General features: G+C 41.4%; 2 protein-coding genes across 2 annotated transcripts; both read left to right on the top strand.

Annotated features, from left to right (window-relative positions):
* The first annotated feature begins 1 nt into the window (after position 1).
* LOC125699457 (regulator of G protein signaling 9 binding protein) lies at positions 2 to 3,275 on the top strand. Its single transcript, XM_048959014.1, has one exon. It carries the CDS (start codon positions 410 to 412, stop codon positions 1,121 to 1,123), a length of 714 nt encoding a protein of 237 aa, XP_048814971.1. The 5' UTR covers positions 2 to 409; the 3' UTR covers positions 1,124 to 3,275.
* Positions 3,276 to 10,194: 6,919 nt separating this feature from the next.
* On the top strand, positions 10,195 to 14,042 carry NUDT19 (nudix hydrolase 19). Its single transcript, XM_048959013.1, has 3 exons — positions 10,195 to 10,975; positions 11,680 to 11,887; positions 12,593 to 14,042. The coding sequence occupies exons 1-3, from the start codon at positions 10,274 to 10,276 to the stop codon at positions 12,817 to 12,819; spliced, it is 1,137 nt and encodes a 378-aa protein (XP_048814970.1). The 5' UTR covers positions 10,195 to 10,273; the 3' UTR covers positions 12,820 to 14,042.
* Positions 14,043 to 14,151: the final 109 nt, after the last annotated feature.

Genomic DNA, 14,151 nt, shown 5'->3' with positions numbered 1-14,151 from the left:
GCGGGCGCTCCCCGCTCGGCGCCATGTGATCGCGGTGGACCCGGCTCAGCCGGATCGGGTTCGTGCAGACGGCGGGCGGGGGGAGCCGCCGTTCTCCAGAGCCGGCGCTTTAGCTTTTGGGTTTGTTTTCGCCCCGTGTTTGGCACTCGTCAAAGTACGGGGCCCGATAGGCGGACGCCCGGCGCTCTGCGGGATGGCTCGCCTCGGTCGTGCTGCCCGCCGGCGGTAGCAGGGGAAGCGATGCTGCCCGCGCCCCGCGAGCCCGGAGCGGCCGGCGCCGCCTGAGGGGCTGCGGGGCGGGCGCGACCCGGGGCTGCCTCCCGCCATGCGTGCTGGTAGCGGCTGCGCTGGGCAGCTCCTCTCTCCCGAGGCCGGGTAACCGCGGCGGAGGCGCCCGGACGGCGGGACCATGGTGAAGGAGGAGTGCAAGGCGTTGCTGGACGCGCTCAGCAGGGTGACAGCCTGCTACCGGCACATGGTGCTGACCATCGGCGGCACCTCGGACTCGCAGAACCTGCGCGAGGAGTTGAAGAAGACCCGGCAGAAAGCCCAGGAGCTGGCGGTGGCCAACAGGAACAAGCTGACCACGGTGCTGAGGGACAAAACCGTGAGTAAGGAGGACAAAGCCGAGTTCGAGAGACTATGGGTGATTTTCTCCACGTGCTTAGAGATCCTGGAGATCGACATGAGGAGAGCGCTGGAGCTGGGGCACGAATTCCCGCTGAACGTCCCCAAAAAGCACCTGATCCAGACGGGCATGAGCGGGGGCACCTCCGGCGTGGCTGCCCGGGCCATGAGTGTCCAGAACATGAAATATGAGGCTGAGCACAACATAGATGTGGTGGATCTGAAGGACCTAGAGAACGAAATCAACCAGGTAGGAGAAATGATGTACGAGATGGAAATGAAGGTCAATGTCCCCCAGTGGACAGTAGAGGCTAAGCAAGACCCTGGGGCTGAACTCAAATCCACCATCAGCGTGGGCGCTTCTTCCATTGGCATGATCTCTGTGGAGGAAAATAAATCCTTCTGCGATATCAGCAAAGTTCTGGCTGGGATTATTTTCTCTGCTGTTCTCATTATTGCTATCGTGCTGGCAGTGTGTGTGGTAAAACTCTCATAAACTGTGCTGGCACTGGAGAGCTCTCACAGGGCCTCCCGAAAGTGCTTCGTGCCACGCGTCTCTTGTTACTTGGGTGCACTGAGAATCTAAACCTAGCACTTGGAAACAAAAAACTTTTGCCTCTCTAAATCCTGAAATGCACAGTTCCTTTCATGCTTTTTGAAGAAAAAGATGCAAATCAGCCTGCAAACTAGGATGTATTCATTAGCTGGACTTGTAAGGGTTAACTGTGAAGTATTGAGGGTATTATCACTACTGGCTATAACAGCGATTTGTCTGCTATTAATAGATCATCACTCTCAGAAGCCTGCATTTTTTGTTCTTGAACAGGCTCTGCAGTTTGCTGCTGCTCACTGTTTACAATATTTCTGACTGACACGAATTTGGAGGCCAACACAGGTGTTTTGCATGACAGTGAATAGAATAGATTGAGAATTTTTTCAGCAATATGCAAGATATTATTTCAGTGGAGGAAAAAGGGAAGAATGGATGCACCAATAAGGGAATGTAAATGTCTATTTCAACAAAGGTTAATGATCAGGGAAAGGGGAAGTGTGGAGGAGAACAAAGAAAACTAGCAATATTCAGCAAGTACAGTTTGTAGCTTTAGACTGGGTTGCATAGAAGCCAGCGACCAGGGTTGGCACAGCACATATTGATGGCTTTCCACATCCTGAGAGAGAAAAGGGAGAGCTGCATAGTCAGAAAAATGCTAGCAAGCCCTGTGGTTTTCTTCCACGTTAACCATGATCTTGTCTCCCCCTGCAGAAAGGCTGATTCTTGTCACTGGTTCAGATTCTTTCTGTAGATGCAATCTGTCTGAACTTCTCAATTAACTATGAGATGAGGAGCAGTGAATCCACCTACAACAGATGCAATAATTTTTGACAATAGTTTGGCAAACAGCAGTGATGCATTGTGAAAGCAGACCTTTCTAGTCATCTTGAAAGAGATCCTCTCTCATGTTGACAGGCAGAGACTTTGGCCTCTTGACATACAAACTCCTGAGGTCTTTGCAGAAATCCAGATAGAGCTAAAAAAAAAATCTGTTTCATCTCTCATTCATTTCTGAGAAATCATCTGGGAAAGAGGAAGTCTGTGGTACTGGACACATATCTGGTCCAATTGGATACCCTGCAGTTTGGGAGGATAAAAGCAAGAGCAGCAGAAAACTTTCCCAGCATTTACCTAAAAATTGCCTGTTTAAATGTAGAACTGAAGGGACATTAACTTTGCAGAGAAGCACTGTTATGTCTTGTAAAAGGACTCACGTGTTAATGTTCTTCATTATGTAGCTTATGGAGATTTGTTCTGTTCATGTAAATACACGCCATTCATTCAAGAATGCTTAGTGCAGACATTATAGTGCATATGAGACACTCCACAGGGAGTTATAGAGACCTGATCACATGGGGGTTTTAATACATAATTAGTCTGCCACACCAATTACTATGGACACATTATCAAAAGGTAATAATCAGATACGTCTGGTGAAGTTACTAGAAAATAATCTTTGTGAACAGAAGTACGTTACCAACATATTTGAACAGGTGATAACTTTTTGAGTTGAGGACAAAACTTTTAAGAACAGCAGCAGGTAACTTTTTAATATGTAATAAAACCAGATTTGGGTAAAAAAAAGTGTGTAACAAATTGAATCTAGTGAGGAAAAAAAATGCCAAGTGAAAGCTTGAACTGTGTTATGCACACTGATCCAATCTAGACATGGTTCACACAGGAATTAATGTATAAGACTCTACGTTCCTTTCTATGGTGTTTCACTCATTCCATAGGATGTGTTTTGTACACAGGTAACTTAGGTGTGTACAGAGTTCTTCTAAAGAAAAAGTTCCTATTTCAACTACAGAAATTAAGCAGCGCTCTTAAACAGTCAGGCCTGTTTTAATTGGTGCTACTGCTTCAGTCTGTCTAGGCACACATGATATGTAATAGCTGTGTTTTGATTTAAATGTGAAGAACTCTTTCACAATAATACTGAGTAAACACATTTATGGAAAATACAGCAAAAGCTGCAGGAGAATGTACTGTTAAGGATGGCCACCACTAGTCACTAAGGGTTTGTGGGTGTTTTCACTCACTGCAGTCTCCTTTACTTAGTTCCCATGAACGTGCATCAGAAGTTGAACTTTTTTCTTCACTTCTTGAAAAAGTCGTATCAGATAATTTCAACTCATGTTCTGAAAACCCCAGTAATGCAAGCCAGGTTTCTGCTGGATAAAAAACATGGTAATATAACATCTACTGCATTCATTATTTTGTATTTTGTTATACTAAATGGATGTAATGTTTAGCAACAGTTGTTTGTATAGAGGGATTTTTGAAGCTTATCTTCAAAAGCAAGCCACAGTGAGTTATGAGCTGGAAATTTTCAGTCCATTACTTTTATTTTATTTTATTTTCAATAATACAGGACCTGCAGACTTGGTAATTATGTAAGTCTTACTCCATTTGAGTGTGCACACAGTAAAGGACTGAACTTTGAAAAAATAATGTCTTTTCAAATCTTAAGACAAAGGTGGCTGCAGATTTATCCACTGTTTATTTGTTCTATATTTTCTTATAGATGAAATCAAAAGATGAAGTAGAATTCTAAGAGGATTGTTACAGTCTCTTCTAAATGGATAGTGTTCCTGTTATTAATCTCCTGTTAAGAAAAGCACACTTGATACAAGGGTATGCACAACGTGACAGAGTTCAGGAGCATGAGTATGCAAATCAAAACAATATGAAACACCACTGGCCAGAAGTATTGATGTTTTTTTTTTAATTTAGAAATAAGTGTGCTAGATTCACAGATTTTTTCCCACTGGAGTGTGAGTGGAAGGAAAATGGAAAAACTATTTTTGTAAATAAAAAAGTCAAATTTCAAATATTCTGAATTTAGCATGACAAGAATACAGATACTCTGCTGCTGACCAGTGAATGAGAATGTCACTGTGTTTTCACTACAAATGAAGATGCTCACTGCTTAATTTGAATCTTGTTCTACGTCAGTTTTTTTTGTCCTTATTCATAGGACACACACTAAATTTGCTGTATACTGAAATCTTATTGCTGACTTGAATTACATTGTTTTTGCCTGTGCATGAGTGGTATTTTCTACACTTGAATGAAATGTTATTGTCACTATTTATTTAACTTCAAATAAAGTATGTTCTTGTAACTTAATGGTTGGCTTGCAGCAGTGATTAAAAGCAAACAAAAACTGGAATATTGATGCACCTTTTCAATGAATTCTTCTAAAGAAAAAGTTCCTATTTCAACTACAGAAATTAAGCAAACATGCTAAGCCTTCATATTAAGTTTTCCTTAAATAAACACACCCTTCTCGTGTACCCAAGTTGAATACAGCAATGTATCTAAATTTATAAAGCAGGGAAATCAGGCATTTGAAAAGTCAAAAAATCTCTGCCTTAAGGATAGCAGGCATGATGTTGCTTTCAGCACTGCTTGCTCAGGAGTGTTGAGTAAATACTCAAACACTGGCTTTGAAAGTTGAAATCTAGAGAACATTTTGGGTTAGATGCACACGTCTTGTGTTAGGATCCAAATGCTGCCTCGTTTTTCTAGCATTTACTTTAACAAAAGATAGACACATTTGAAGGAGTATAAAATTTAGTCCTGTGGTATTGATAGCAACAATGATCAGCAGTTGTATCAAACTATCTGATGTCTGCTAAATGCAGCAATATGTAATTTTGTTCCAGGACTCCTCGGCCATAAAATGTAAGAAAATGCTAGTTTTGTGATTTGCTAGCAAAATGAATGCAGAATCACAATTAAGTGACTCCTCATTTTGCAGCCTAAACATCACATTAAACTTAACAGCATTATGAATTAAAATTGGTTTCAAAATTCTTTCAGTAAACATGGAAGCTCTTTTATGGGAATGCTGTTATTTAACAACCAAGTAAACTGGCTGATACCATTAGCTTCTGGACTGAAAATTAAACACATGCTCACTGTTTACAGTCTGAAAGGATTGGTTATGTGCTTTCTTTTCCATCTTATAATACAAGGTTTGCTTTATTTATGAATATTTTCCAGAAATCTATTATATTTAAGTGCTAATGGAACTCCTACTCAACATATTTACCCTTCACAGATTTTCATTATGTAAAAAGTCATTCAGGAAGACCAGTGGATTATAGATCTCTAAGTGCTCTCTCTCAATACGATTATGTAAGTCTTTTAATGCGGGAAGAGATCTGGACAAAATAGTAGTCTACACGTGAGCAGCATTTGCTATGGTAAGCATACAGTAAAAGTAGGATTAGAAAAGACAATCTTTCTCATAAAATTGTCTGTATGTGCTGAGGGAAGGACAAGGTACTGAAAGGAGACAGATGTGTGCAATACTGTCTTCATTTTATGTACACAAAGTATGTTTTTTGTTAAATAGCAAAAAACAGCATCAGGGTATTAGGCTATGACTTCTCTGTAAGAATATAATGTCTTACATCCATCCAGAGTGACCAGGAAAATACAGCATATCTGACTGGAGCTGATTACCCCTTCTCTGATTAACTGTATACAAAATGAGAGTAAAATTGTCAAAAACATTTTAATTAGCTACATGTTAGTATCAATTTTACTTGAAAGAAAACTCCTTTTTTCTGTGCTTCACACTACTGAGATGAAGTGATCCCAGAAGGATGGAATCTGTCATCAGCTACCTGCTGCAGTGTTGTAATGCAGTTGGAAACGCAGCTTAATCAGCTACCACTGAATAAACCTTTAAGAAGGTGAAAAGTCACATGGCATGTAACCAACAGCAGTGCTCCTCCGAATCCTATGCAGCCAAGCACAAAAGCTATGCGCTGGAAGCTGTGCACCTAGAAGCCATGGAAGCAAAATCAAAATTACAGCTTCTCTGAAATTCTGTGAAGGCCAGCTAGAAAAAGCAATTATGTTGTTCTGTTGTAGAGATTCTGTCAGAAAATCGAGAGTGGTTTTCCAGGCAGAAACCCACTTCTACAGTGTCACTTGCGGGCTTTCCCTTGTTGTTACTGCTTTGGTTTTGTTTTTATTTTATTTTGGTTTTGTCTGTTTTTTTATTGAATTGCATGTTATGACACTGTTATTACATGTCATTATTTACCACAAGCTTACTGCTAACATCTTCACCAAATTATAGAAACAAATCCTCTAAAAGCTAGTTCTAATTCAGTGCACAATAATCATGGAATAAATGTACAACATGTGTCTTTCACCTTCTTGGAACTTATTTTAGTCAGTTTTTCACTAAACACTCTGCATTTTAAAAAAGTCCATGAAGTACACCATCAGTCAAGTCTGTCACTTGCACACAAATGCTCAAAGAATACGTGCAGTTGAACTCATTGATGTATCAGCATTATGGAATTATACAGCCTAAAACATGACTTTGAAAATCACGGTGGTTTTTTTTCCATAAGTACATAAATATTTAAAGTATTTTATGTGAGACACCATACAGCTATGTGTAACTATCTTAAGAAAAAATAATTATTTAAAAATTCAAATGCAATTCCTCTGAATGATCATGAAGTAGTGTATAAACTGCATAATCTTTGGGAGTGGAAAGAGTGTGAAAGATGGAAATGAGAAAAGAAGACAGTATATTTAACTATGAATGTAAAGCTACTGAGGAAGTAGCACCACACACCAAAAATGTACTCTTCAGCAACTGAATCTAATATGCTGTGTGTGTAACTTTATATGTAAATACACATTTGAGGTCTGGGTCCCAGATGGAGTTGTCTGGATCATTACTCATGCACACCATCACTGTTCGTGAGAAATTACACGTGTAAAGACTGCTCATGTAATTAAAGGCTGCAGAATTAGAACGATAATTTCAGTTTGCGTGAAAGATCTAATCCACCATGCGTCTGTTGGAGGTAGAACATTTCCAGTTTTAATGCTATCTGTAACCTAGTTTTGTGATTTGCTTTGATCTGTTGGAAATTATTTGGCATGAAGGTTACTATAAATTTTAATGATGCTAAATTACAAACCCTCACTGTCGAGATTTGACATTTATTCACATTTTGGACACAGTACTTGGAAAAGTGTACAGTTTATAATTCATTTTTTATTTTAGTTAGTAAGTGTGCCTATTCATTGTAATTCATGAACTTAAACAATCTAAAAGCTTTAGAATTTGTCATTTTGAAAGAAGACAGTTTAAAACATCCTCATTAAACTCTTCATTTTTTGATACTTGCAGTTGTAACATTTGGATAGATATATTAGGCACTAAACCTGCATGGGGACAAAACATCTATAAGATGCAAGTTAAAGTGACTTCCAATAATCATATCCAAGTCACAGGGCAGTATGTAAATCAAATTAGATTGTGAAATAATGATGGACCTTACTTTTCATCTATAATTAACTTTTAAAGTGGTGTGATTTGCACTGATTTATCATTCAGCAGACATGCAATATAGTTTAGCCTCATTTTAGGGCTGGCTTTCCTGAATAAAAGAGTATCTCAGATTTTGCATTCTTTCTGAACTCACTCTTAACATTATACAAAATTTTAAGTACCAATGAGATGAACTCTGCATTTCAGCAGAATATGTTGAAAAAAGAAATTATGTAATTTGGAGATGAATAAAAGCGTGCTTTATACTTAACCTAAATCTAGTTTGGCTTCAGGACGTTTTCCATATTTGAGCTATCTTCAGCAACCAGCAAAGAGGACATGCATGCACATCTGCAGTGCTTAGGTTTTGCCTTTCTTAGTAGGAAACTGGGAGGAAGTAAAACATTGCTTTGCATCCTAGATCTCTGTGCAAGGAGTTTCTGAGTGTCAGTCAGTTCATCCTCAGAACCTCGTATTCATCTGCTTCTGGAATTTTGCATGAGGTGGTTCATCTCTGTCATGAAATAATATTGAACTACGTTTTCAAAGACCCCATTGAGAGGAAGTTCCATGCAGATGGAGGTGCCTTCCATACCCCAGGACTGTCTGGTAAAATGCAGCAACAGGAGTGGAGAATAATCAATCCGTCTTAATTGGCATTTGCATTTGGCTGTCTTCAGTCCCAAAGGACTGCCAGCAATGCTATAGCATTGATATAGCAATGCTTATAGCATTGATAAGCAATGCTATAACTACAACTATTTCTCTGCCACAATCCCTCTATTCTATACGTGCTTGAGGAAGCAGTGCATATGCCAGCCTAAACACACTACATTTTCACCCACGAAAGAATACTTATGAAACTAGATCTGCCAAATTTAGTACAGCTGAAGGAATTATCCAGGATATTCCGGCTTGTTGGCACCCTACTACTGGCAACTCTTCAGACCACTCTGAGTTAAAAAAATAAAAAAATAAAATAAAAATAGATGAGATCCTGTTTAGAAGCTTAGCAATACAATCTGCACTATTCTCTAGGAGATTTTCCTAGAAGATGTTGCAAAATAATGTGACATGACTACTTTCTATTTAAAATGCCTTCATACTATTATTATCTGACATAATGGATCTTAAATCTTTTAGATCAGCAGTCATGCTTGTTGGACATTAAATCTTGGAAAACCTATATAGTTTATTAATATTTTACCACTAAAGCAACTTTTAGATAAAGCACATTCCTACAAGATGAATAATAAAATAAATGCAAAGGCAAACAAACATAACAAAAACTCCATGATTTGAGGTTCAAAATGTTTTCGTTTAAGAAATGGGAACAGCCATGTACTTTACATTTCCATTGCCTAAGATGGTAATCACTGATGGGCAATAGTGGTTAAGCTAGTATGAAAAAAGAGGCCACAGGAAGTCCTGGTTTTCCATATGTATTTGGTCACAAAGAAAGGGGAGACTGAGGGCAAACGTGAGCACTGTCTGGCTGTATTGTAGCTGCTGCTCTGCCCCAGTTCTGTATAATCAGCTCAGTGGCTGACCTATTCTCTGCCGTCTGCAGCCTAGCATCGGGATGAACTCAGGATCCAGCTGTGTCTGTGCTGAATTATTTTTTTGCCAATTGGTATATTCTGCAATCCCACTGGTTCAACTGCCTCTGAACACTTCAGTGGTGGTTCACATCTCATGAGGATTAAGTACATGCTCAAACAGAAAATAAAATGCAGTGGTTGTCAGAGGCACGGGAGGGTACATGAGTATTTGCCAAACACAAATCAGCAGCAGAATGATGATGAACAGCTTGACATTTGTGCATGTTACACATGTACACATGGACACATCATTCATACAAAATTTCTCAACCTCCTTACACATTCATTCTGTGATTGAGGAATTTAACACAAAGTTAAGTGATCAAAATGAAATGTTTCCTAAAATAAAATTATTCTTCAAAGGATTTTCAAAGATTTGCTGTCTTGCCTGAGCACACATATATATGCATACATGTTTCAGTTGTCAAGGTACTCCAGAGCCTCCAAAACAAAAAAGCTCTCTAATAAAAGATTAGCTAAAATCTTGAAGAAGCCCTGCTCTTCAAAGGCTGATAGAAAAAACATTCAGACAACCCGAGGTGTGGAACGTTTAACTGAAGAACTAACACGGTTGTTGTCATGCCCTAACGTGAAACACAGAGAAGGGGATTGCCCCGAGGCCAGCCGCGGCCACTCGCAGCACTCCGGTTACAAATGGCAGCTCTCGGTTCCTGACCCTGCGCCGATTCCCGGGGCTGCAACCGCTGTCCCTTCAGCACCACTCGAGGCAACCAACAGCTCGACACATTTCTCGTCCTGTTGTAAAAACTCTCGGTGCTGTGAAAACTCAGGATGTGCAAACTGCCTCTTTTTTGGTTTTTTGTTGGTTTTTTGTTCGTTTTTTTTTTACTTTTTCAAGTGAGGTGACAGCGATCTCCTCGCTTCTCTCAGCCATTTGCCCTGTGCCTGCAAATTCTCTGCGTTTCCTTAAGCCTTGCACTGCACGGACAGTAATCACTGGATTAGGACCGATCAGGACCGAGGACTGGGGCCGCTGGCGGCTGGCTGACAGGCTCCGTCACGCGAGCTGCCATTCCATCCCCTCAACCTCCGCAAGCAGGGGCGCGCACGGCGCTCCCGCCCGCGCCTGCAGTGGCTCCTCCGGGACCACAGGCGGCGGTGCTGCCCGAGCGACCTCGGAGGGCGATCGCGGCCGCCGCTTCCCGTCTGCCCAAGATGAACCCGCGGCTGCGACACTGGAGGGAAGCGGCGTCGGTGCTACTGGCGGCGGGCACGCCGGGGCGGCGGTCGCCCAGTCCGCTCGGGCCCTGTGACTACGAGGTGCTGTTTTTGCAGCGGAGCTCCCGCAGCGGTTTCATGCCCAACGCGCACGTGTTCCCGGGCGGCCTGGTGGAGGCGGCGGACTTCTCGGCCGAGTGGCTGCGGCTGCTGCCCGCCTCGCCGCGCTGCGGGCTGGGCGCCGTCCGGCCGCCGCCTCCGGGCAGCAGCCGCGCCCCGCTCTTCGCCACCGACCGGCAGCAGCTGGGCTCGCCGCTGCCGGGAGAAGTCGCCTTCCGAATCTGCGCTATCCGGGAGACCTTCGAGGAGGCGGGAATACTCCTACTGGCTCCGGGCGGCGGGCCGCGGGAAGGGAACGGCCCGGCCCCGTCGCTGCCCGCTGAGCGATCGCTGTCCGCCGCGGAGCTGGGCGAGTGGCGACGCCGGGTGCAGGAGGACCCCGCCTGCTTCTTGCAGCTCTGCCGCCACCTGGACTGCGTCCCCGACATCTGGGCGCTACAGGAGTGGAGCAACTGGCTCACCCCGGTGGGCAGGGCCGGCCGCGGCGGGCGGCGCTACGACACCGCCTTCTACCTGTGCTGTCTGGAGACGCGGCCGCCGCACACCTCGCAGGACAACGAGGAGATCGCGGCCTTCCTGGTAAGGGCTGCGGGAACCGCCCCCGCCGCGCTACGCTCCGGGTTTCACCTCGCGGCCACGCGGGCGCCGTGACGGCGGCACGAGGAGCTGCCCCGCGGGCCTCCCCGCCTCTCCCCCGGGGGTACGTGCGCTGCCGGCCAGCTTTCTGCCAGTGCTGCCTTCTGGGATGACAAGGAGCGAATCTACCTCCTCTATATGGTATAGAAATGTAAAAGCACCCAAGATCTTATTTTCAAAGGAGTTCATGCTATAACGTTTTGCTAATAGTGGCAGAATTGTACAGCAGATGCTGATGTACGCATTTGTGTTATCAAATTCAGCATGCTAGACAAAACAAGACAAATAGTTTATACTTGCAGAACCACACCATGTTTATTTACTGCAAGTAGCTGAGTATTCGTGCTGTACAGCGTGGACTCAGTTTTTGTTGGAGCACACTCTTAGTCTTGAACCCAGACTTCATTTTAGTTTCCAAATTTTGTGTGCCTGCATTTAAAGTTCAAAATTATTTATTTTATTGGAAAAATGTAATTTCTACAAATTACTGTCCGAATGTTTTAGTAAGTTTTTGACTCCTGTTATTGATATAGTTTACATATGACTTTTATTGTGTTCAGAAAACTTAAGGCTGTTTAAAGCTTTTTCTTACTCTAATTTTGTCTGCTGCTGAAGCTATTGTTTCAAGGTTTGTTTTCCTCAAACAGTGGGCATCCCCCCCAGAAGCTATTGAACGCTTTAAATCTCAAGAAATCTGGCTTGCTCCACCTCAGTTCTACGAATTATGTAGGCTGTGCAACTTCTCCTCACTGAATGATTTACACAAGTTCAACACTGATCGAGCTCTAGAAGGATGCGAATGTTGGCTGCCTGTGACATTAACTGCTGCAGATGGCTTAATTCAGCTCCTACCAGGTAAGAAAGCAGATGAAGGTTCTTTGAAGTGTATAAAACCTTTGGGAATTGATAAATACTCGAGCCACTTTTCATAAGCCAGTCTATATCTGAGGGAAAAACCTCTCAGAAGTCACATCACTGCACTCATTTCCTACTGTTTTTCTTCTGCCACCCTCCAGCTGCTATGATACAGCTGATAATGGCTGCTGTCAGAAATGAGCTCCTGGACCACTTGGGCAGCATGGTGATTTCTGCTCTTACCCCTAATTTCATTGTTTCGTATGGTTACCGTTGATACACAGATTTATGAAGAAATTGTTAACTTTTTTTCTTTTTTTAAATATGAAGGATATATTAGAACTCAGATTTATTTCTTTTCAATGAGAATTTTCATTGACTTAAGTTATCCATTTGTAAGGGCAAGTGAATCAAGCACACAAGTCTTCACAATCATAGTGTAGTGATATAACTGCTGTGATTACAGCATGTTAGCATTAGCAAGAGCTCTGAAACGTGCACTGTTCACTGACAGATACTTTAGGAATATATGGCTGTAATATTAAATATGAAGATGCTTAGAGACTATGTACTCATCAAATCTATTCCCACTTAATCTCACGTCCTGATAAATATTTTTTTAAATTGCAAGTATCACTCAATCAAACAGCTGCAGAATAAGACAGACATTCTGTAACTAAACGTTGTTCTGTTTGTTTTCTTCAGGTGATGAGTTATATCCAGAAGACCCAGATTATACAGGTGAAAAGAAAATAACTTTGTCAACAGATAAGACGGTTGAAGATCTCATGAAAGGGGGTAGTATATTTCACAGGATAGTAATAAAAAATACCAAAAGTCTTGCTGTCTATGTTAATATTCAAGCAAAATATAAACATATGAATCCGTTGATGATAAACACTGATAGTTCAAACTACAATAGTAGATTATAATGTATTTGGTTTAAAGCTAGAATATGTTTCATTACATGCATATTCACTGTGTTTCTCATCGTTCCTAACAGTTTCCAAGTATTCAGGACAGTAGACTTAAATATTCCTTGCCAAAGCATTTCATGTGATTGTAGGTTTTAGATTTGTGTATCTAATTCTTTGAGTCTTTGAAATTGCATAGTTGTGCCAGTTATAACCTTCAGAAGCTACTGAAAATTTAACACAATCACCAATTGAATTACCTGGAGAAACTTGAAAGTGATTTGATACCAATTATACTGAGCAGTTATCAACTTATTCTACTTACATATTAGTAGTGGTATTCCAGCTGGTCTGTTGGGTCACAGAGGTTCTTTTCTCACTGAAAATTAAAGTATATCGTATGTTCAAAACAGGTATGTTTTGAGTTGAACAATTATTTTACTATTCTTCTAACATAGGTCTAGAAATGAATGAATCTCCTGTTCCATTCTTATTGACATATTTCATATTCTGGAAAAACTGTATGTGCATATATATAGATGTGTTAGCTAATGTTAAATTTCTTACTGAGAGGGTGGTGAGGCACTGGCACAGCTGCCAGAGACACTGTGGTTTCCCTGGTGGTGCCCAAGCCTGAGCTGGTGGGGGCAGCCCTGCCCACAACAAGGGGCTGGAACTGGATGGTCCCTTCCAATCCAAGCCTTTCTATGATTCTATGAAATATTTATTACAATAAACAATATTTATATTTGATAAAATAGTTTATGTTAATGATAATTTATGCAAAACATCACAATTTTCAAAGGTAGAGATGATTTAGATATAAACTATCATCTATCAGATTGAGTGCAAACATTCTTTTTATTCATTCTAACCTTTACCTTCAAGTCACTAGTAATTTTAAAAGAAAAAATGAATTTTCAGCTCCAAAAAGATTTCAAAAACTTCAGTTCATAATGTACTGCCTTGAAAACAACTACTTCCACATTTCAGCGTCCCACATAATGCTTCTTAACATGTCTTTGAGATTTAAAGACTGCAGAGGAAGGTCAGCTACTCTTTGATGTTTTATTTGGGGGCAGGGAGCAGTAAGTGGAGCATATGGAGCTGTGATGCGGTATCTTCTTCATCTGGAAGAAGGATGACTTGTGATTAGACAGTAAAGCTGTTCTGAAAGCTTTGTTTCAACTTTTGTTCTGTATTTCAATTAAAATAAAATTTTCTGTAGTATTTTCTTTCTACTGAATTTGTTTGTAGCATTCATTTGGACTGGAAAAATGTTCCTGCTTTTTCTCTTATTGAACACGCTCAGATGGTTCTAGGTTTAGAAGTACCTTGCTGCTGTTCTTC

Source organism: Lagopus muta, chromosome 12, assembly GCF_023343835.1.
Source record: "Lagopus muta isolate bLagMut1 chromosome 12, bLagMut1 primary, whole genome shotgun sequence".
In the NCBI taxonomy this organism is placed as follows: domain Eukaryota; kingdom Metazoa; phylum Chordata; class Aves; order Galliformes; family Phasianidae; genus Lagopus; species Lagopus muta.
This window is presented reverse-complemented; position numbering and strand designations above follow the sequence as displayed.